At 39.1% G+C, this 24,837-nt stretch overlaps 1 protein-coding gene across 1 annotated transcript in view; it reads right to left on the reverse strand.

Moving 5' to 3' along the window:
- The window catches only part of TCF4 (transcription factor 4), a 376,786-nt gene that overhangs the window by 238,941 nt on the left and 113,008 nt on the right, over positions 1 to 24,837 (reverse strand). Inside the window, exons 3-4 of the mRNA XM_052660570.1 lie at positions 11,155 to 11,216; positions 7,830 to 7,926 (exon numbers count right to left, since the gene is read on the reverse strand). Coding sequence (XP_052516530.1) covers positions 7,830 to 7,926; positions 11,155 to 11,216 — 159 coding nt within the window. The remainder of the gene's footprint in view (positions 1 to 7,829; positions 7,927 to 11,154; positions 11,217 to 24,837) is intronic.

The raw sequence follows: 24,837 nt of genomic DNA on the forward strand, positions 1-24,837 counted from the left end.
GCAGGAATTCAAGCCAGGGGCCTAATAGAGAAGGCTGTGGATGATGAGGCCGAAAGACCTTTACCCTGGCTAGTTGCTGCCTTGATCAAGAGATGAGGACAAGGAAAGCACAAGCCTTGGTGATGAAATGACCTCAACTCCCCCGCCCCGCCCCCCCCCCCCCCCCCCCCCGCCGTGTGCAACTCTCCTGCTGCCGTCTCCCTGCCATCTTCCTTTCAGAACTCATTTTCCATCCCACGCTTCTTTATCATTCTCTCTAATCTGCTGACCAGAATTCAGAGTCGAGACCCATTTTCACATTTTGCTTCTCACAAGGAAGCTGGAGCCTTGGTTCTTTATTTTCAAAGCTGCTAAGTTGAAAATTACAGATTCTTCTCTTAAAAGAAACTAAATAAACCTTATAAATTGGCTAAGCATCCTCAGCCCCCTTCCCTCTTGTCTCATCCCATTGAACAGGCTGGAGGGGCAACTGTATAACTCTCCACCCCTTTTAAACTCTGCAGCTGGAGATGGCTGTGGATGGAAGAAAGGCAGGGAGATCACGTGAGCAAATTCATCTTTCCCTTCTCCTTGCTGCATCTAACCCAAACCTGACTTCTGAGACTGTGACAGTCATCTTGAGACAACGAGGAAAAGGACAAAGAAATCACAGAGATACCAGCCTAGACTTCAATGAACCGTAAACCGAATCTAGTCATGGTCCACCACCAGACTTCTAATATGAGAAAAATTATCCATAAGCCACCATTAGTCACATTTTCCATTCCTTTCAAGAAAAGCAAGCCTACGGACACAAACCACTTTTTCCTTGAACTTGACTCTAAAACGATTCGAGAACTTTCTACGTGAGAAATCTTTCTGTGATATGCAGAAGACCTACACTTTTCTGTGAAATATAGTTTTCAATTAACGTTTTTCTGGTATCAGTTCTTCTAAAGTTTAAAAGAGCCGGGTTTGGTCCACCTAGTTTGACTCTTAAAGTGTTTGATTAGCGCAGCATTGCCATGTTATACCGCAGAGCAGGCAGTCTAGTGGAAAGAGAACAAGACTAACGGAAGAGGGACAGCAATGTTTATTGACTGGACAAGTCACCTTATCTGAATACTGGAGGCACACAGCTTCTTTCAGTGGCCTTTCAAAAAATATTGATTTTACTTATTTCCTTTTATAAATAATCTGTGGTGTGTTTCTTGAAAACTGGAATCTATGCTACCGTTAATATGGTCTCTTTCCTGATATTCTGGACAGTCAAGGGCACAGAACTACAGAATGAATTTCTAGATGACTGCCTCTGGTTTAGGGTTTTCTTCCTGACACAGTAACATGTAGGCTTGACTTTAACTTATGGGCTTTTCATTTAGGGCTGAGACCCAAATATCTGATTTCTCTGATTGATTCATGAATGAACCCCTCCAAGAGCCACTTATTGAGATCCTATAGTTCTGTGCCAAGAACTGGCCCATGCATAATACTTTTCTCCTGGTGACGTAGCTTAATGAGTTATTATTTTATCCCTGTTCGATCCAATCCCTTACCTACAGTTTGGAATGAGCTGAGGTAGAAAAGAAATATCCATCTGAATCAGGCTCTAAAGAATTACATGTGGAAAACACATCACTAGTAAAGTTACTTGCAGGTATCACAAAATAGAGATGAATGGATTAGACAGGACGATAAAACATCTCTAAACATAAAATATAGTATAAGCAGAAAATGGCATACCTGAAAGATCAATGGACCATCAGATGAGAAAATTACCTCAGAGATCATCTAAAGGCTTGCTCCCCGTCCTCAGTTTAAAGGTATAAAACAGATTTGACCTGAAGACTCACAGACAGTTGCAGCAAGAGAGTAGAAAAGTCAGTTCTCTAGCTCCTAGCCTCTACTCAAAATCAGAATTAATTATATCATTGGAGATGACACTAAAAGAGTCTTATTTGTTAACACTTCATGAAGACATTTTAAATTAACATTAAAAAAAGAAAACTCCCAAACAACGCTGACAAGAAATAAGACCATTATTAAACATTTCTTCCCCCAGAAATTGCTTGCTATCACATTATCGGTCCAACAGCTAAGAGACGATATCAAGATAACCTCGAGCTAAAAAGTGTCATTAAAAAAAATATGTCGAAAACGCAGAAATCCCTAACTGAAGAACTCGTAAGCAACCCGCTGTCACTATTAAACTTCAGAACAATTTGAAAGCGAACTAAAATGTCCAGAGCTGACACGTACATTCACAATTTCATTTTCACAAAATTATGAAAGCATTATTTGACCTGTGGCACTTCAAACATCAAATAATAGCTATTTTTGTCCAGGTTTGGTTATTTTCAAATATTTACATTTCAGCATGGGAAGGAAAAAACACACTGAACCAAGAGGTCAAGTAAAATCTTACCCATGCTTTTAAAAAACTGTTTCTTTGTGGTCATTCTTTTCTTTTGTACTTTAAAGTTTTCAAAACTGTTTTCCTCGTAAGAGTCTCTTCATTGGGTATTCCCAGCTTTACACTGAAAAGAAAAACTACCTCTATTAACATGTACTCACATTCTCCGTTTTACAAGAAGACTGTGCCACTGGCCTCTGCCACTGGGATTTGAAAGTGCTCACAACACTTCACCTTTATGCTGGGCTAAACTCAGGGTAGCCATAAACACTCTGAAGTAATACAAACCTAAATATTCCTGCTCGGCAAATGGAGCGGTGGAAGTGAATTCTAATGAGCCGGCAGCTGTCACAATATGACCACAGTAACCAAATCAAAATATCAACCGCTAACCCAGATGAGACTCAAAGGTCATCCTGTAAGCCAGCAGCTCTCTGCAGTTCTGCCTGAACCACGATCTAATCCTGCAGTAAAACGTTCCATTGAGCTAGTTCAGAAACCAGTTACTCTACAGCGAGAAATTATTCCGTGCACTGGTAGAGTACCACGAGCAGGACAAGAACCAAATACCGCAGTAAGGAAACCGAACCATTCACAAGGGGACATGTAAAAACACAGCCGCTGATGTTGAACTAAGCTGCACCCAACCATACCCAAGTATCACTTTTCACATCCTTCAGTTACCAGTGCATGTCTATAACCTTACTGGCGTCTTGCTCACTCAAACAATCTGGCTTTCAATTAAAGCTCTGGAACAAAAGAAGGAAAACATATACTTAGGTCATTCCTCTGATCAAAAAGTTGTGGCCAGAAAATATATTATCTCCCACTGTAAAAAAAAAAAAAAAAAGAATTTGGACAATTCCCTGCAAAAGTTTTAATGTTGGGCAAACACAAGAAACAAACAGGAATGATTTTTAAAATCCATAGTCTTTGCATATAGTTCTTGCCATGATTTTCCAACTATTCCTTAACATATAATCCTCTTAAAAACACAAGGCTCAGCACCATGGTCCCTTTGACCCATTTGCGTATTCTGAAAGCTACCCACTGACCACTGTAAAGGTTTCATCAAACTGTTTAATAACTGTAGTGAACAAGTTTACTTGAACAAGATCAAGTGTACACTGTTATCATTAAAGATCATACATGGTCACAAAGAAGTGACTGGTTCTCTCCAGATACAAAACAGGACAGGGAATTTCAAACAAGTAAAAATGCAAACTGGCTTGCTTGTCTCTACCCAAGGGAAAACAGTAAGTGAGGACTCAGCAAGTGTCAAGTAAGAGTCTACTACACAAATATTGAACCATGATGTTGTACACCTAAAAATATATGTCAATTATACCTCAATAATAATTTTAAAAGAGAACTGTATGAATTGGTCAAGGCCGGCAGGCAGCTAGATGACTCACTGCTGAAATCTCTCAATTCCTCCAGACTCCCCCACACTAAAAGAAAAACAAAAGGCCATGCACATTTATTTTTTAAAACAACAAATTTGGGGCCTGCTTTTTGTTGTTGTTGTTTCTTTTAGTTATGTTTTTCTTTAAAGGATTTACACGATATCAACTTCCAAAACTCTGTGTGGCAACTTTAAATACAGACAGCAATGGAGGGAAGAGTGCACCCTGACAAACCAAGCATCATTATTAATTCTTCTAGCACAATAGCTGCATGTGTGTGCACATGTGCACGTGAACATGTGCTTGCATGCAAGTGCACTTGCGTCCATTTGTTTATTCTTAGTTTAGGCGATCAGCCAAGTAAGGCCTTGTATTCAGATATGCAAAACCTCCTTATTTCTAAAGGAGGTAAATTAATGTAGACGCTGCTACTCTTATACGTCATATACCATTTTGCATAAATTTGAGATACACAAATAAATTAAGTTTTTGTATTTTGGTGCCAGAGGTAAGTATTAGATCACAAAAATGAACATTTATGCAAAATCATTCATGGGAAGTCAAGGAGTTCAGATTTTTAATAAAGCATTTTGTTACCTTAAAAGAGTTTATAAGCAAATACTAGCAATGCCTGCATCATTTCTTCAAAATACTGTGTTGCCCTAAGAACAAAATGTAGAATAATAAGTCACTACCCAAAGAAAAGAGGGCTTCAGTATTTTTTGCTTTCTCTGCAATAAAATAAAACCTCACTAAGTGAACAGTTTACCAAAAAGAAATAGGTCATCTGCAGTTAATAACTCTTTCCCGTAAAATTAGTGTCACTTATTTCTGTAGCAGACGCCTAATTCAGTCACAGACTTGATTGATTTGACAATAGAGAATCTGGTCCAATAAAGTGGCTGATTTATTTCCGATGCTATAGCTTTTACCCTAATGTGACACCAGAGCAGAATGAAATCTTTGACATGTAAAGAAATCCTTTACAGTTTTTCATGAAAACCAAAGCTTCTGAAAGTGGATATTAGATTGTTGTCCAAAACTTAAAAGTCTAATATCTTCTTTCGGTAGAAGAAAACTTCCACAAACACCGTAACCCAGAATATGGATGTGGACACAAAGAGTAGTTTAGAATATACCATATACTCTGTAAATTCAAATTGCTGGCTATACTAATAGGTCTTATTTCCTCTTTGTCTTCATTTGTAAATCGGCTGTCTTTAACTTTCTGAAAACAATCTAGCTTCTCTTTGTAAAGGTACAGCAAAGCACCAAGCATGGTTCATTTCAAAAGTGGTTTCATTTTAAATCAACAGCAGCTTGGGCAACATCAATGAGCATCTTTGTTCCCTGAGTCTAGGCCTGAGATACTCAAGCCAATCAAGAAGGCGTTTGGGATGTGAGAAATTACCAGGGGGTGGGGGGTTAATGCAGCATCCTAGCGAGTTCTCTAAAAATATTTTTAATTCCTTTCCAAAGTAAAAATGCGAGGTATTTCATAATAGTTTAAATGCCTTTTTCTCTCTTCTTTTATTTTTTTTTTTTTTTGCACACTGCGCCATGCCCTCTCACTCTGAGGGCAACTTCCCTGACCCTAGTCTGACACTGCACCGTTAATGTCAGATAAACCATTTAGCCCAAGCACAATTCTTTTCTGTGCAAAAATCTGCTTGAGGTGGAAAATGTAGCAGTTTGTAAACAATAAAGAGCCATGTTTCAGACCAGACAGCTTATCTAACAGAGAAGTCCTTTCATGGGGAACAGTGGGTGGGAGCCTCCGGACGTAGTAGCATTTCCTCCCACAATGCAGGAGACTGTCTTGGCCTCCATATTTAAGGGTTTAATGGGAAGGAGGGCAGACGGAGTAAAAGAACACAGCTGACATGGACTTTCAGCTTAAACAACAACTAAGTGAAAAGAGTCAGCTCTCGGAGCTCCGGCTGTAGATGCTCAGCCCACTTATATTTTAAATACTATTTGAACTGAAAAAAAAGAAAACGAATTTGGTTTGTAAAACAGCTGCCCAGGAGGACACGCAAACAAGAATGATTCTTTGCTATCTTTGTATTGTTTGGTGTCTTCTGGAATATTAATTTATCCACTTGTTCTTTAGGAAAACATTTTTGCATGGACATTATATAAACTTCTAAATATGAGTAGTAGTTTATTTATCCCATTTTATCCTCATCGGAGGATAGTCTTAGAATTCTTCAGGACAATTCTCTAATATACTCTTTCAGTGTTACTTTTCAAGATGATTATTTTCAAGTTAATCTTTTACTTTATGAAGTTGGATAAGGATAAATAGAGAAGGGATGGTGTTAGAATTTAAAATTACTGCCACTGTCATTGAAGAATGTAAAGTTGCTCTTTCAAATCTAAGGTGACAAACATATCTAGTCACCTGCATCTGCCTATCCTGGAAACAGGAGACACTGCATCTCATCATGACTCATTTTAAAAAGCTAGGATTCTTGCTTTAGCTACAGAGTTAAAACATAACAGTTACTGTTTTAAATTTTAAAAAAATAAGAAAATATGAGAACAACCCATGGTCAAATACAGCTTTGAGATCCTGATTCTCAAAGTTGGGATGACACTTAATCACCCATTAAAAATAAATTCCTAGTATTTCTCTGCTTTGACTACTGTGCATTTAATATCTGAGGTCCCCGTAGATGGATTTGACGGTGATTTCTGAAAAGACGACTCACACTCAAGAATGATCTACACCTTAAATAATGAGTATAGGGATGAATTGAGAGAGGAGCTTTGAACATACACTCTATCACATGGAAAATTAAATAGCCAGTGGAAATTTGCTGTATGACGCAGGGAGCTCAAACCTAGTACTCTGTGACAACCTAGAGGGGTGGGATGGGGTGGGGGGTGGGAGGAAGGCTAAAAGATGAAGGGGACGTATGTATACCTATGGCTGATTCATGTTGATACGTGGCAGAAATCAACACGATACTGTAAGGCAATTATCCTCCAATTAAAAATAAATTTAAAAAATTATAAATAACAGAACAAAGTTAACATTAATTTACAAAAACAAGTATAGTGACCAAGGCTTAAAAAATAGGACATTCCTCAGAAGCATCTGCAGTTATGGTTTCAGAACGATATATGTATGGCTGCATGTCTTCCTTGGAGTATAGTCCAACAGCTTCTGCCAAGAAATTTAACCTCATTTATTGATGGATTCACAACAGGATTTGGCCAAGTTGAGAGATTTACTAATATTGTTAAAGCTCACATTTATTAGAACAAAGATCTTTTTTTCCCAATCAAAACTAAAGTAACCAGCTATTGGGACCTTTTAAGTCATTATAAATTGTCTTTTCATTGCTCAAGATACTGCGGTTTTGTTTTTTTTTTTTAATCCCTATAGGTAGTCAAAGCAGAAAAAAATATGCTAAGAATTCCAATAGAAAAGACATGCTGGAAACACAAAGACTGTCTCAAAGTACACATAGGTCACTTCATGAAGCAGGATGGGGACCTCCTAGATCATTAGCACTAAAGTTCACACCTTGATAAATACACAACCAGACTTTACAATTCAGCTTGAACATGCTACTTTGATTTAAGCACAGTAACCCTATTATTACAGAATTTCCACGACCCCTTTCATAAAAGTTCACGCTAACACAGATTTTTTCTCATTGCCAACTGATACTTCTTACTTTAAATATTCACCACTTTCACTTCATCAGCCTTAACCCTGGAAAACTACTGCCACAACAATGAAATTAGGAGACGTGCTTTACATCTAAGGAACACAAATTTTCCATGTAGGTTCAATATCACTGAAATCAGGTAATTCCACACAGTCGTAAAACTTAGTCCTGTGTGCACTATTACCAAGCAAAGATCATCAATATTTTTCTGTAATTTAAAATTACGATAGTGAACTAGCTAAATATCTAAGTTCTTAAAAACAGAATCTCTGTCTGGGCTTGTATTCTATCTTTGATGGTAAAACATAAGCATTCCAAAAACCCATGCTAATTTAAAATTAGTCTTACTTTGTATTCTGGAATTGACAAAAGGTGGAGAGAGATTGTCATGTGACCCAAGGTCCCTGCTGGTCATGTGGTCATAGGGAGTCCCATCTCCATAGTTCTGTAAATAAAATAACAGCATAAATTTAAATTTGCCATGAATCAATCAGCATGTAAGTCTGACTACTGATACCTCTCTGAACCAAAGAAACTGGAGCCCACCATTCTCACCCCAGCACCTTATTATAAGAAAGCTGCATGTTCACATGTACAGTGCATAAGAAGGGCTCTAAAGTTCGCAGAGTTCACATTTTCCCCAAAATCATAGTGAAACTGGGGGAATAATAATAGCGGAGCCAACTGCATCAAGTTCTTAAGATCAAATGGAATAATGCAAGTAAAACACCTGATACCTATAAAATATATTGTAAATAGTAATTATTATTTTGATAAGCCCACATTATTTTTTTAAAAAGAGAGCAAAATGTGCTATGGGAAATTTACTCATAACCTGCAACGAACTGCCTTTGGAAGGCAAAGGTAGGACCTTGTAAACAGCAGCATTTGGTTTTATGATACTGAAATTTCAATGTTTTATTATAGATGTTATTGTGGTTGTAAAACAATTGGATCATTCCATAAGTAACCAACTACACAAGAATGTTAAAATTATTATAACAGGACTATAAATGAATATCAGAATTTAAGCATAAATTCTGGATTTGGACAAAGTATGCCACAAAAAAAAAAAAAAAAACAGTTTTACAGCAGACGGTAATCTCTGGAAATTTCTAATTACTATGATCATCTCATGGTTTAAAGGGGAATTTTTAATTAAAATAAGGTTTTTAAACTGCCCAGTCACTTGCTTTTAATGGAGGAGTTAGATAACAGACAGGAAAGCGTTAAAATCATCTAAATCATAGAGTTCAAATTTTAGGTTACTAAGGTACATAAGTGACCAGAAAGGAAAAAAAGTCATGCTGCTCAGCTGGTTGCACTATCCATAAAGACTAAGTCAAATTTACTCAGAGGTATCAGTTGGTATGTTAGCCAAAGGGCAGAATCTGCCCACGTGAAAAGGACAGATACTGTATGAAAAATGAAAATGCACATCCCTCCACTAAAGAAGCGACAGAAACCTTAAGGTTCCAAACTACCCCGTTTTCAACCGCCTTTCCTCAGCTATAAAAAAAATTAACTTGAATGATACTGTGATGGGATGTTGCCAGTACATCAGGGCATAAAAGGACGTCACATTTTAAATATCTATCATTTCTCTTACACTCACTTGTTCTATACCAGACATTGCATAATACTAATTACCATTTATTAAGTATACTCACCCTACAGAGTTATTAAGAGCTTAATATATATTATCTAATTTAAACGCCAGCACAGCGTTTCAAGATGACTGGAAATATCACCACTTGAAGATGAGAAAAAAGAGACACCTGCCCCCTGGCTGTCCAACACAAGCCAGCCACAATAAGCTGTCTCATGCCAGCTCGCTGCATTTAGAAAATACAAATTACAAAATATTGAGTCAAAGTTATCCACCAATGAATTCCCTGGGGTGGTGGGGGGAAAGGCCAGACGATTCATGAAAACCAAATAAAAGTCAGGACGATCCTAAATGAACCTCCCTCTCAGAAGAACGACTGAAAGAACCACGTGTTGTATTAAAATGAGAAAGCAGAAGAGATTAAGTTCATGCGAACGAGCTCAACAAGAGAGGGACGTTCTGTCGTCTCCCATACTTGCTGTCATGGGGAATGGATTGATTTCTGCAACTGAGGACTGTAATGTGAGGAGGAGGAAAGATTTCCTCAACCCATCCATATAATGCAGGAGAATCTGAAACTCGACAGCTGGTGCAAAGTCTCAGCGAAGTTCCTGGTAAGCCGAGAGCTCTGGCTGTACTCTGAGACTAGAGCATGAGCCCCAGGGCCAGAGGACAGGTGGAAATGGCCAACGCGGCTCGCTGAGACGGCCTCCTTCGGACAGCTTGATTACCTTCCTTACCTCTTTGCCAAAATACAGACCACTCTCCACCCCAAATGTGTGCGAACATTACAGTAAATGTGCCCCCGCTCCCGGCCCTGCAGAACGTTTCCTCCATCTACACAGCTGCTTGGGGGAGGGGCAGCTGCTTTGTGTGGTCTCTGTCTACTTTTAATCTGGAGTTATATGTATTATTATAAAAACTGAGAGGGATTTCAGAAGGCCTAGCGATGACTCCATTGGAGAAGGAAATGGCAACCCACTCCAGTGTTCTTGCCTGGAGAATCCCAAGGAAGGGGGAGCCTGGTGAGCTGCCGTCTATGGGGTCGCACGGAGTCGGACACGACTGAAGCGACTTAGCAGCAGCAGCAGTAGCAGCAGCGATGACTCCATTAAAGACAGATTTTATATATATATAATCGTTCACATTTGAGTTAGAAGGAACAGGAAAGATCCTCTGGTTCAACTTCATTTTAGAAAGCAGCAGTATGGGGCCCAAGGAAATGAAATGACACACCCAAGGTCATACACATACAAACACACGCAGGGCCTAACCACCTACTCACACCCCATGCCATGATCTTCACATGACGCCCTAACAACCAAAAACCTTGGACAGGAATAGCAAAAATCTGTGAGCGAATAAGACATGTATGGTTAAGTACAAGCAACTTCGTTTCCAAATGACTCTGCGCCATGGTCTGTAAAACACAAAACTGACTTAAGGGACACTGACAAATGAGCAAGTCTGAAGAATAAGACTTGGTCTAAATCAGATCATATCCATTTACTTTGAAGTTTAACGATTTGGGGTTGTGTGTATTTTAAAAATAAAAGCTACTTTCAATTAAAAATAAATAAATAAACGAACCCACTGGTGACCAAAGGCACTACTGGTGGTGGGACAATAATGTTTACAAAGTGAAACCAACACAGACTTATTATGCAGATGATACTGGAAACTACAACTTCACAGTATGTCTTCAGAACTATTCAGTGACCTATTTACACCAATATATTACATGGATACTAGGAATTTTTTTTAAAGTTGCACCACCTACAAAAAACAGCTTTCTGTTAACACTGGATCAGTAACTGGCAAAGCAAGGCCAGATGTTTAATGAAAGGGTTGTCTTCTGGTTAGCCAAAGTGGAAAGGGTGTCAAAATCAATAATAACATCCAATAGAGCCTGAAAAAAAAAGCCAAACAGAAGCTGATCCTCATTAAACTCAGTCTGCATATATAGCCATGCAGATGCGTGTCAGGGAGGAAAAAACTCACCTTCAGTTTGTCAATTTACATATGAGGATGTCTGCTTATGGGGAAAAGATTAGATATACTTACCCTGGATGGGCTTGGATGTCCTCCACTCCCCCAGGACCCTGAGCTACTTCTGTCTTCTACATCTGGGGACAAGAGAAAAATTCTTTAGGCTTTCTTGCAATAATTCTTTCTTTTCGTATATGAACTTTTAAATTAATGTTTCAAATTAATCTCCTGTTGCCTTTAATTAAGAATCAAGCACGAGGCTACCATGATGATAGTAGCTTCTGACCCAACTACTTAAATTAGCTCATTTAAATTCACAGCAGAAACAAACTGGACCCTCAGGAACCAGAGGTATGAACATAAAAATTACTTCCATCCTTCACAATGTTTCATAGCCTCAACTTTTATCAACCTGAAATTGCACTTAAAATCTTACTAAAATCTTTTGGACAGGTTAAGTTAAAACTACACGAACACAACCTTAAAATACACACATACACGAAAGTTAAATCAGGTAAATATCCATACTATTAATATTATCAATATTAGCGGCATGCATGCCATAGCGCTCCTAGACACTTTCTGTCCTCTTACCGGCTCAGACAAGCCACTAGAAGCCTACCCTCCAGACAACAGACATGAAGAAAACACGTCAGATGAAAAAGGACGTTGACAGTCTATTTCCATCAAGACATTACAAGGATATTAGGAGACTTTAAGTTTCTTAGAACCACACCATCTCACTCCTTTTTTTTTTTTAAATAGGCACAACACTTGGCCTACAATCCTTAATCTGGACAGTGAAATGTGGCACAAAAGTTGTTAAAACAATGTTTTATTTTGTTAATTATGGCAAAATGACCTATACAAACTCCCAGAATGCTGGAATTCTCTAGGCCCTGTACCAGCGAAGTTCTGCTGCTGACCAAATTTGAGATGCTTCTTCAGTGCTTCAAGTGCAAACACGCAAGAAGGGGAGTCTGACAGCCAAGTTCCCATGTTCACTGCTCAGAACATAAAAGTGCGCGCAAGATCAGTCACTCTAAATTTAGAAATGGCTTTGAGATTTTTGATGAAAGGCCCTTTCTGAGTACAAAAAGTTTCGCTGTTCTATTATCTTGATCACGGTGGGTAACAGACGGCCATCACAAGCTTCCTCTGACAGAACTGGAGGAGGAGGTGTGAAACTTCGGCTCAGGAGATGTACTCCCATGGACCGTGTTTTCTAACATTTCAGTAATACTGTTTCTTAACGCACTACTGTCCTTCCCTTAATTACTCCTATTTTATTATCAGCAGAAGTAATCATAGTATAATTAACTGACTTATTTGGGGGTCCAGTAGAGGACATGGTGTTTTAGAATATATTAAGAGAGGGACTAGAAACAGCAACCAACAACTAGGGCCACTAAACTTGAAATCTTATTTTTAACAAATATCATTCCAGTTACTTTGGTCAGTCCTTCCGAAGAGAATGCAAAGGCAAACAGCTATCCCCTGCAGACAGCTAAAATCAGTGCCTGCAAGGGACTTCCCTGATGGTCCAGGGCTTAGGACTGCACTTTCACCGCAGAAGGCAAGGGCTGGATCCTTAGTCAGGGAACTAAGACCCCGCATGCTGCATGGCGCAGACAAAAATAGAAAAGAACACGAAATTTAAAAAATGTTTCAATAAATATAATCAGTGGCTGTGAGCTTTAAGAGATGTCATGCAAGCTCTGAAGAGGAAGTCTGGAGAAAAGGTACAATATATTCCCCAAATTTGCTGTTTAACAACCCAGCCTCCTAGCCCATCTACTGTAAGCTGAACTGGGGGACATTTATAGAAAAGTGACTTAGAACTCTTGGGACTGTCACACAAGTAAGTTTTGTAGCCTATCCGGTTCTCGTCATCCTTAACAGCAAATCAAGTTTATTTTCACACACACACACACACACACACACACACACACAAAGGTATAAATGACAAAACCTATCAACCAGAAGTCTGCACATCTTGACTTCCTTCTCGCCTGAAAAAGCCAACCTGGATTAATTAGAGAGATTTTCCTCTTAAACTTGGCCCCAAAGTAATGATGGAACAGCAGCGAATCTCTACGTCTACCATAAGATTCTGTTTTGTTTGGACCCATTTTATCCATTTTCAAAAAGGATTTCAAACATAAAAGGAAGGCAGAGACAAGGAGGAAAGGGGACCATAGTACTTCCTGGTCAGTAGTTTTGCCCTAGGGGTGATCATGGTCCCCAGAGGGCATCTGGCAATGTCTGGAGACATTTTCAGTTGTCACAACTTGGCAGGGCATGGAGGCGGGTTAGAGCTAGTGGCATCAAGTGGTTAGAGGCCAGGGACGCTGCTAAAGGTTTTATACATGTCAGAATACCTGCACAACACAAAATATCCTGGTCTCAAATGTCAACTGTGCCAAGGTTAAGAAGGCCTCTTCTAAAGGACAAATTCTATTAAAGAGCAAAAAGGAAGACTCGAGCTGGAAAAAAAAAAAAAAGATGTACCAGAATTTGATTTATAATGAATACAACCTCTTACTAAATACACAGTGAAGTTATCTGAGCCCAGATTTAAGCCAGAGTGTTTCAAGAGACGTTCCTATACATCTTCTGTCCACAGAATAAAGGGAAAATGATGGTCAACCAAGCAGGCTGCTAATTAGCAGGCAAATAAAAACACATCAAAACTTGAGTATTCCCAACTGGGCCATTTCAAAAGCGAGCAATCCACTAATTAAAAATGCTGGAAGTCTAGCTTTTTCAAAACAGGTTAAATACTGGCTGGTTTCCTTCACAAATAGATTCCCACCCAATCAAATCTGACTGCTCTTTTCCCATTCTTTCCCATTTCCATCCTCCTCATTTCCTGACCTCATGCTGCTGTACCTTCTTTTAGTCTTTCTTCCTCTTATTGCTTTTTAACAGACTTTTCCTTCAGTGGCCTCCTGCAAACTGAGAAGGTAAGGACACCTCTCTTGCCCTCCAAGACTTCACAGAACAATCGTATGACTTCTGATATTTTTTATTTGAAAGAATATCTGTACAACGGGTGCTCCTTGATCCAGGGCAAGAAGACTCAAAGCTATAGCATGCACCGAATGTAAATATGTTATTTTTAAGACATTTGTTTCCATCTTCCCTCCCACTGAGCTTCATCAGACCTGCCAGTAAGTCAGCAAGCATCTCCTCAACAAGGATCTCAGTCCATCTCAAAGTGCGCCTGAGGACTGCCTATGTCTAATCACCTGATGTGCTCATTTCAAGATTAGCATCCTGGGGTCCATTGCAGACCTACTGATCCTGGATCTTTGAAGGTGGGGCCAAGAAAACTGTGTCTTTAACAAGGTCTTCAGGTACTTTTCGTGTACACAGGAGCTTTGAGAACCATCAGCCTCCTCCACTGGAAACACGAGCCAGATGCATACCCTACTCCGTCACCCACTGCCTAACGCACATCTTGTCCTAAAATCCTTGCCCAGGTGGCCAGTTTCTGCAGCATTCAGTCCACATTCCCGTCGCGTCTACACCCCAGTCGTTCTTGCCCAGACTCACTCTCTGTGTAAACCTTGCACGTGGCCTACACGTGGCCATCCCCTGCTCCCAGCTGGTGTACCTGGGCACCACACACACTTTCTACCTCCAGATATTTGTACCCGCTATTCCTTCTGCCTGAGCTGTTTCTTATCTCTCAAAACATAATACTAGTTAGTATTTTATGAGCTTAAATATGCCAGACACTGTGCCAAGCACTTCAATACACTACCAGTATCGCCATTTTATCTTGGAGGAAACTGAGGCTTAGACGGGACAGAAAACCCTCCCAACGTGACAGTAGATGGAAGAGCTGGCAGACACAGGGGCTGACCATGTTCAAGTCAGGAACATTCTCCACCACGGTCAAGGTCTCCCCGATAAGCAGCTCAGGTCTCTCTACAACCAGCTCGAACATAACTGCCAGTCCCTTCTTCCCATGGATGTATTTACCTTTGGAGTTTACATCCACTCTTGTGTCCACAAAAAGATTATAGAATGAATACAACACAAATATATAAACCCGGGTCTCATGCACTGCAAACAGCTTCTTTACCGTCTGAGCCACCAGGGAAGCCCCAGTCTTGTGTCCACAGAAGATTACTGAATGTATACAACACAAATACATAAAATGAAATATGTGAAGAAATCAGAGAGACCGGAAAATAAAAACAGGAGAACAATCAAGCCATATGTATGATGAGCTTATCAAAAATGTACACTGTGGGAGTTCCCTGGTGGTTCAGTGGCCAAGACTTTGTGCTCCCAATTCAGGGGACCCAGGTTCGATCCCTGGTCGGGGAACTAGATCCCACATACCACATTTCGCAACTAAGAGTTCAGATGTCTTAACTAAAGATCCTATATGTCACAACTAGGACCCAGTGCAGCCAAATAGATAAATATTTTAAAACAAAAACAAAAAACTTTAAACATACATGTGATGGATGGGATATTTGTGAGAGAGGGGTCAAAATTCTAGTGGGCATAGAGTAAAACAAGATTCATAGCCTTGGATAAAAATACCCAAACTTTCAGGAAAGTCATTAAGGGCACACAGTCACAAATGAAAAACTGCCAAGACAGAAGCCGCGTGGATACTGAGTTCTCGTGTCTCCCTTGTTCTGCTCTCACTCTCTATCCAAGACGGGAACACGTAAGAGGAAGACAACCACCTGGGCGGAAGGAGGCAAAGGAAAACAGAAAGTGGATGAGAGCAATTCTTCTTCCCAAAGACTGGCGTGGGCTCAATTGTTTCTAACTTATTTTACCCTAGACACAGACAGACTGAGTAATGTCCATGGTTTTGACAGTTGCTTTAGGAGGCAATCGGACCATCTACAAATTTTGATTTTACTTGAGTAGTTCTGCCTAAGCCCCCTCTAAAATGCCTGATATTTCAACACTAAAACACAAAAGCAAAGCGTGGGTAGAATGAGGATCAAACACTCCTTTCAGAGAAAAGATATACAGAGATGAATTTTAATTTCTATGATTTCCCACCCATACTCATTGATTATTCAAATTTCCACTTTAAGTGGACAGTGAGATCAAAACTATCCGTAGACTGGACCAATGTCCGAAAGCACAGAGCTGGAAAAAAGACCTAGATTTCAGCCACAGACTTCATTAACCAGCTCTACGGCCTGAGCCAGTCACCGGACTCTCTGAACTCATTGTTGTCAACTGTAAAATAAGTGGTTTTGATTTCCATTCTTAGAAATAGGGCAGCCTAGTATAGTGGAACAACTCTGCCACAAAACACTAAGTGTACTAAATCAGACAGAGAAAAGACAAATATCATGTGATGGGGCTTGTACGTGGAATCTAGAAAGCTGATACAGATAAACTTATTTATAAAATAGGAATAGACTCAGAGACATAGAAAAGAAACTTATAGTTTCCAAAGGGGAAGGTGGGAGAGGAATAAACTAGGAGTTTGGGATTAATATACACACTACTATATATATATAATGCATTTCCTAGGTGGCTCAGTGGAGAAGAATCCACCTGAAACGTAGGAGACATGGGTTAGATCACTGATGGGGGAAGATGCTCTGGAGAAGGAAATGGCAACCCACTCCAGTATTCTTGCCTGGGAAATTCCATGAACAGAGTAGCCTGGTGGGCTACAGTCCACAGGGTCAAAAAAGAGTCAGACATGACTTAGCAAGTAAACAACAAAAAAATATATAAAACAGATAACCAACAAGGACCTAGCACAGGGAAGTATACCAAATGTCTTGCAAGAATCTAAAAAGGAATATATATATACACACACACAAATGTATAACTGAATTACTTTGCTGGACTCTGAAACTAACACAACACTGTGAATCAACTATATTTCAATAAAAACTTATAAATCAATAAATACTGATGGCTTTTTAAAAAAAATCACTAAAAAATGACGGATTAAAAAATTTTAGTCTTCTTCTAAACCCAAATGAACTGACAAGACAGTAAGGAAATATCCAGCCAAAATCAAAGTGAAGGCTGGAATCCACAGAGGAAGAAGATATTTTTTTGCCCTGAGGACAACTGCCAATCTAGAAACTGTAATGGCCTCTTGGGTCAAGGAGAACAAAAGTGAAAACTCAGCATCCACCCAGAGCTGGTATCTAATAGGAGAAAAAGGAATAATAAGGTTTCCAACCTCAAGGAGTGATTACTAAAGTAAACAATTGATACTTAGACACTTAGCAGCGTGTGTGTGTGTGAGTCATGTTAGTCGTGTCCGACTCTTTGCGAGCCTATGCAGTGTAGCCCATCAGGCTCCTCTGTCCATGGGATTCTCCAGGCAAGAGCGCTGGAGTGGGCTGAGCCTCCTCTAGGGGCTCTTTCCAACCAGGGACGGAACCCGCACCTCTTACATCTCCTGCATTGGCAGGCAGGTTCTTTACCACTAAGACAATCAAAACACATAAACAGGCAAATTGTGATTTATCCAAGGAAATTGAGTTTCACATTTTTATGGCTGTTCGTTCTGCTTAGTGGGTCTGAGATTTTCAAATAATCTCCTGGATTTCCATAACAGCCAACATGTTTGAAATAATCAAATCCCACCTTCTCCATGAACCCCCCTACAGCACAAACACAGTGAGAATTCAGTGAGCCTTAGATTTGAGCGACTTCATTTACCTTTCAAATATCCTCTTTTCATCTCACCATTTCAACATAATTCTGTATGCTATATAAATGATATGCTTCCAAAAGTTATGTCTGCTTACCAGAAGTCCAAGGTAAGAACACAGACTGAATATTATACAAATTAACCTTGATTTGAAATAAACAAGTGTGAGGGTTACCTAACTCTGTTGATTTGGGGTAGCTTTGTGTATCCATCCTTTCCTCATTGAGAAACCAGATCATGCCACACCACAAGGGTTCTACAGTTTCATGAAGTCAGAACAACCTAAGTGGTATTCTCTGCTGCCCTAAAGCTCCACAAATTCCCACTCTTGTAGAAACATAAGGATTTCCTGATAAAAGCTTCTACACACTCAGAATGCTTCAGGAGGTTGAGATTGAGTTCTTCCTGGAAAGACAGTCATTCTGAGGCATGTGGAAGTCTACATGGTCTTAAGCCCTTCTCTCTGCAATAACAGACACTATTAAATCTCCTCCACACCCTCACGGAGACTCACAGACTGCATACATCTGTGGCTCCTACTAATTTCCTAGTCCAGGAAGAACCCTTGGCTGAGCCCTCCACACAAACTGAGATGGCATATGCTCTCCGTCAGTGCCAGATGAATTTAGAGTTCAAAATATTTCATCAGCAAAGAGCGTGTTAAGGATGTGCACATTTTCATTAGCACCCAGTATAAGAAGAAGCCTAAGGACAGTGATCTGAAGTCCAATTTGAGTCCAAGGACAGAGGTAGGAAAAGCTGAGGAGCTTCAGATATTGACAAGGACTACACCACCAAGACCACTTCTTTCTGCTTCTGCAAGAAACAAGATAGGCTCCAGAAGGAGTAATCTAAGCCGTGGCGAGAAACTTCCAGCACTTTCCCAAATCTGACTAAGCAAAAGATGATGACTGTGGTGATGTGTCCCACGCACATTTTAAGATACTTCAAATACAAAGAACAGGGACGTGGGCGTTCCATTTTCAGAGCATTGTCCACCTGGCATCTCAGTGCTCATGGATTTCCCTATTAAATAAATTCAAGAATTCAAAGGTCAAGTATAAGATGATATTACATTACAGATCATATACATAAATATATAAATAGTATAAGGAAAGGTAAAATATGGATACACTGGGAGGGAAAGGATAGAAGGAAAATTTGTTCAGAAAGGAGTTATTGAAAATTTTAGCTTTTATTAACCACCAAGTTAAACTTCCATTAATACATTTTTTGAAACACTGAAACAGCATTACTTTCCTTAAGTTCTAGATAAACTATTTTTCAAAAATGAACACTAAATAATCCCAGGTGATTAAAATATGGAGTTAATTGCACTTTACAGTACTGTTAAACAGGAAAAGCATTTTCATATAACATGATATTAAGATAATATGGAAGTAACAAAATATAACATGTAACAATTATGTTATCAATGTCAGTGGGGCTTCATACTGTGAAATTCAGAAATCCTGAAAATTCAAGGTGAGTAGACAGTTATATTATGAAACCGAGACAAAAGTAACGAACTCTTTATATCAACCCATATAATTTGGAAGTATCATGATACTCTAACTTGAATAATATTCTAATTTGAATAACCTAACATGAAATACAGAACTTCCATTTTCAAATGTTTGAAACAAATCAGTCAGGGTCTTCTTATTAAAGAGAAGCTCATCCTTTCCAGAGCTCATCTCTCCAAGTTAGGTCCCAAAAAGAAGAGAAGCCACGAATACCTGGGGTAAGACTATAATAATGTGAGTGGTAGGAACAGACACCTCCTTTGGCTTTGAAATGTAACTGGTCTAAAAGTTACTTAATAAAAATCAACTTTACTCAGATAGTGCTCTTGGAAGCTAGATATATTTCAAATCAGGTAAGAAGAAATTGAAAGTAAAATCAGCCTATCATTTAATTCCAATATTAAATAGATTAAGCTTCAAAGTACCTAAGTTAAAAGTGAATATTAATAACTTGGGGGAGTTTTTAAACTAGATGCTTAGTACCTTTTCAAGATGTATTTACAAATGAACGTCACAAAGTGTGAGAAATAAAAGGTAAATGCTTCAGAAAACAAACATGAAACAACGGAGAAACACATTTCAAATCCACTTCGTTTTTGGACTTCCCTGGTGGTGCAGTGGTTGAGAATCCGCCTGCCAGTGCAGGGGACGCAGGTCCGAGCCCTGGTCTGGGAAGATCCCACGAGCCGTGAGGCAAGTGAGCCCGTGCTCCACCTACCGCCAGCTGTACTTCCACAGCAAGCAGCGCAGTGAGAAGCTGGCGCATCTCATTGGAAAGCAGCGCCCACTCACCACGATTAGGGAGGGAAAAGCCCGTGCACAGCCACAGAGACCCAGAGCAGACGGAGATTAAACAGATAAACCAAATAGATACATACGCTTCATTTGTAAATAAAATAGAATATATATCACTCTGATAACAAGTACATGTAATTATACCAGAGTTCTCCAAATCCGACAGGGACAACAGAGGATGAGATGGTTGGATGGCATCATCGACCCGATGGACATGGGTTTGGGTGGACTCCGGGAGTTGGTGATGGACAGGGAGGCCTGGAGTGGTGCGGTTCATGGGGTCGCAAAGAGTCGGACACAACTGAGCAACTGAACTGAACTGAATATTTATGGTGCAAAATCCATAATACTGTAATGACTTAAGATGTGCAAACTGATATTTTAAATGCCTATTTGATCAATAATTTATTAAATTTATTCCAATAAAGAAGAAAAAAGAGCCAAGATGAAACATGTAACAGTTTTCTCTTTTCCTCTTCTCCCCTCTGCCTCTTCTCTCCCTGGGGTGTCATTTGTGAGGCTCTGGGAAAGGGCTGCTGGCTTAATTGAAATATTTGTAGGCTGTAATTGCTCTGCGAAGCCACAATGGTCCACTTCTCCCAAATGGCATCCGTTGTTCCTCTGCTTTTTCTTCTGTTTCCTTTTATACTTTAACAAAATCTGCCCCTCCTGTTTCTTCCAGTCTTATCTCATCTTGCCCTTTATTCTGAATGCATAACTAATGCTAGGGAAGCCAAACAGCTTTAAATTTTCAAAAATCTTCCCTAGAATCCAGTCCTCTAGCCCATTCCCTTTTTCTTACAATAATCACTCCCATAAACGGACTCTCAGTTTATCTTTTCAACATCCCAGCCTTCCACCTGTGTTTAACACAGCAGCCTCTGACCTGGCAATGACAAGCAATCAGTCTTACGTGTTATCTTCAGGGGTCATGTCTCAGTTTTAGGGCAATTTTCTTTGTATTTAGGCTCAAATGTGCAAACCACACTATATTACTCTGCAAAACATCAATGAGAAGGCTTAATTAAGTAACACTGACAGATAAATCCATTTCTTTCGCAGTAATCAAATCAAAGCAGGTTGACATAACACAGGAACTTAATACAGTTATTCCCTTGTAATTGGAAAAAGGCCCTTTACTTCTCATTAAAGCAATCTTCTGGGTATTGGCATAATAAGAAGGCTCAGAGCTTTAATACTGCCCTATAAAAGTCTCAAGATACAGACCCCTTAAGCAAACAAGCCAGATTATCTAATTCCTTGATCACAGCAGAACATGTAGTTCCCACTGTTTAAAACTACTAATTCTTTATCTCTGTTGCAATTAAAAAGAGGTAAATCAGTACCAAACACATACAATGGAAATCTGCAAAAATGCATAAACTGTTAACAGTTTTAGAAGTCTGTCTCCACGTGTATTTCAATGGAAGCAATCCATTAAAAATGAATTTGAAATACTTTACAAATGTAAAGTTGTAATAGCTTGGAAGGGGGGAAAATCTTTTTATTTTACTTAATGGGCTCAACAGGATATATTTTACCTAAATTTGCAGTCTGATATTCAACCATACAGTACAACTTTGGTAAGCAGAATTTAATTTCTGTGGTAATTGAAGAACAGTAAGTCATCTGGTCAACCAGAGGCTTCTCTGACCGAGGCTAAAGCCCAGAAAGAATGCAACAATATTATACTACGTTCATCTCCCCAAACTAAACAAAATCAATTTTCACCCTTTCACTACAATTTTGAGGGTGTTTCTGTTACTTATCCCTTGGTGCCTTATCAATCTCAAAATGAGTCCAGCAACTCTTCCTGAAAGGATAAAATATAATCTAGGGTTGTGATTCCAAAATGTGGCTGACCATTAAAAGACCCTGGGAACCTTCAAATTAAAAAAAAAACCCACAGATATACTAGCCCCACTAGAAACTAATCAAGAAAAGATCAAGGGTTGAAATTGAGGAAAATATATAGTTTCAAATTGTACTAATTTTCTGCTTTTTTGTTTTAAAAAGTTTTTAATTATAATGCAGGTAAAACTATGTAATTTGTTGTTTCCGAACCATCTGTAAGCAGGCGTCATCAATCACATTTATTGATGCCTGAATATTTCTGGGTGCATTTCCTAAGAACAAAAATAGTATAGTTATCAAAATAAGGAAATCTACCATTGATATAATACTTTCATCTAGTCCACAGTCCATATTCCAATTTGGCATTTCCCCCTTTTGTAGAGGACTCAGTCCAGGATCACACAATGCTTTTAATAGGTCTCTTTCATCCATTTTAATTGGAAACAGTTCCTCAGTCCTTTCTTTTGTGATATTAGCATTTTTGAAGAATACAAACCAGCTATTTCATAGAATGCTTCTCAATTGGGCTTTATCTGATGCTTCCTTATGAGTACAATTCAGATGGCTATAATACTACAAAAGTGGCCTCAAGTCTTTCTAGAATATCACCTGCGGAGCCTCAGGATGGCCTGGTGGTCCTTTCCTCATTTGTTATGCTGTTTCAATCACCTGCTCAAGGTACCATGGGAATTCTCCACTGTATAATTACACCTCTTCCCAGTGTAACTAATCAGCGATCTATGGGGAGATTCTTTAAAAGCATTAGAACTAACTTTTAATCATGTGCTTATGGGAAAAAAATTAAAATACAATAGTATATAAGTAAAAGGGAAAATCTCCTTCACATATACTCTTCCCACCCTGATACCAAGATACCCCAGAGCAGTTTCCTAGGCAGCCTTATAGAGCCTTTCAGAGCTTCTGATCTGTGATCAGCTGGTTTTTAAAACCACAGAAATGAAGGATAATACCAGCAAAACTGGACTGAAGTTTTTTTTTCTATTTCAATGGCTAAGAAATAGTCCTCAATTGTTGACATGTACCCTAGTGACATTTCATGGGATACGATTATTTGCTGTAGCTTTGTGACCTACGTAGAGGCACACAGGGCAGGAACTAGAATAAGTGAAGACATATTATACTATTAACTTTGAAGAAATTCAGCCAAGATGAAGACAAGGTTGAGCAACCCACTTGTGAATCAATGCAATGCAGAAAGCCAAGGTAAATAATCCACCCTGAAGTTGATGTTGCCCTCAACAGTTGTTTGGTAAGTCTTTCCACCACATTCTATGAACCACAGTGTTCAAAGGAGGCTTGTCATAGCAGCAGCACTGCCCAATTAAAATCAAATGGATAGACAAGGATTTATGACAGACAGAAAAAAAAAAGAAACCTAGTGAGGGTTTTCTGGGCCAGCAAAAAAAAAAAAAAGAGTAGGAAACACCTAAAATTTTTTTAAAGTGAGAAGGAAACTGCCACTTGACAAAGAATATAATCTCACATTTTGGGACTGCAGACACAAATGAATAGGCACAGTCACAAAGCAAGGTGTAAAGCTTGAACTTGGCCATTGGATAGAACATAAGCATACTAAACAATACTGAATGAGTTAAATGATTCTAATCACCAGAAGGTGGAAATGGTCCCTTTTAACCCTGGGATGAAGCCCATGACATTTTATAAACTGAACAGTGCTGGTGGATTTTGACTCTGACTTACAAATGCATAGACAATTTTCCTCACAATCTTATTTCAGCCAAGTGCCTGGCAGACACTGGCAAAGGGCTTTCGTAGTTGGGCTTACAAATGTGTGTGTGTGTCCAAAATCACAAGACACACACAAATACAATACACGCTCTTGAAGAGACCAATAGTTTCTCGATACTAATGACAGTGTTTAAAACGGTTCCCAGATGTTGCAACTCATTCCCCTGGTATCTCCTTGGTTTTGATCAGTGACTTGTCTTTTGATCAGATTTGACTCCATTCACTTAACGGGTTTTAAATTTCTTCTCACAATAACATAACCACACTATGGTATTATGCTCTCTGCTTTCCAAAACTGTTTTTATATTCACCTCACTTAAAATGATTTATCTGGAATCACTGAAAGTATGAAGTTAGGATCAAAAGAAGTTGCCTCCTTAAATCTGAGCAGACTAACATCATTTTTCAAAAGCATGAAAACAAAAATCAAAAGAAATCGGCAGTTATCCTGGATAAAAGAGACTATTCCCCATAAGACTTATTTTTATCCTTTCATGCTATTACTATTACATCTTTATCAGGTAACAGAATGCTTGCTAAAGTTCATTAAAATACTTGCTAAAATAGGAGAGTTAAGACAGTATTACCATGGTTGAACTTTCGTATTCAGCAACGTATGTTTTTAAGTCATGTCAACAATGACAACAAAATTGCTCATCTCCCTTCTGAGATGCCCTATAACCCATAGGACACCATTTCACCAACAAGACACAACTATCTGGCATTGGTCTGAGAAAGATTCAGGGCTGTGATGGCAGGTCTATTATGGCAAAGATGGCCGTACCTTTCCCCAAACCATACTGTTTCTCTTACTTTGACTTTAAAGGCTTTTAAAATACTATCATAACTGAAAGAATCAAAAATACATCTGCATTAAGTTCCTAGCACATTTTTTCAGGGTAAAAAATGGAAATGCATTAGAAAGTAACAATTGGTGTTTTCTTAAGCTTAATCACATCAAACTCATGGGAAGAGCCCCCCTCCCCTTTTTCTTTTCTTTTAGTAGGTCTCAACTTGGATGCAGGCTACCTTTGCCTATCTGATAACCAATGGAGTACTGGTCAGAAAGAGATGAGCTGGTATGATGTACTGGTCTTACAAATTCACTAAGTGGAAGGGTAAAAAGCTGTAACTCTTCCTCAG

This window comes from Budorcas taxicolor, chromosome 22 (assembly GCF_023091745.1).
Source record: "Budorcas taxicolor isolate Tak-1 chromosome 22, Takin1.1, whole genome shotgun sequence".
NCBI classification, from domain to species: Eukaryota; Metazoa; Chordata; class Mammalia; order Artiodactyla; family Bovidae; genus Budorcas; species Budorcas taxicolor.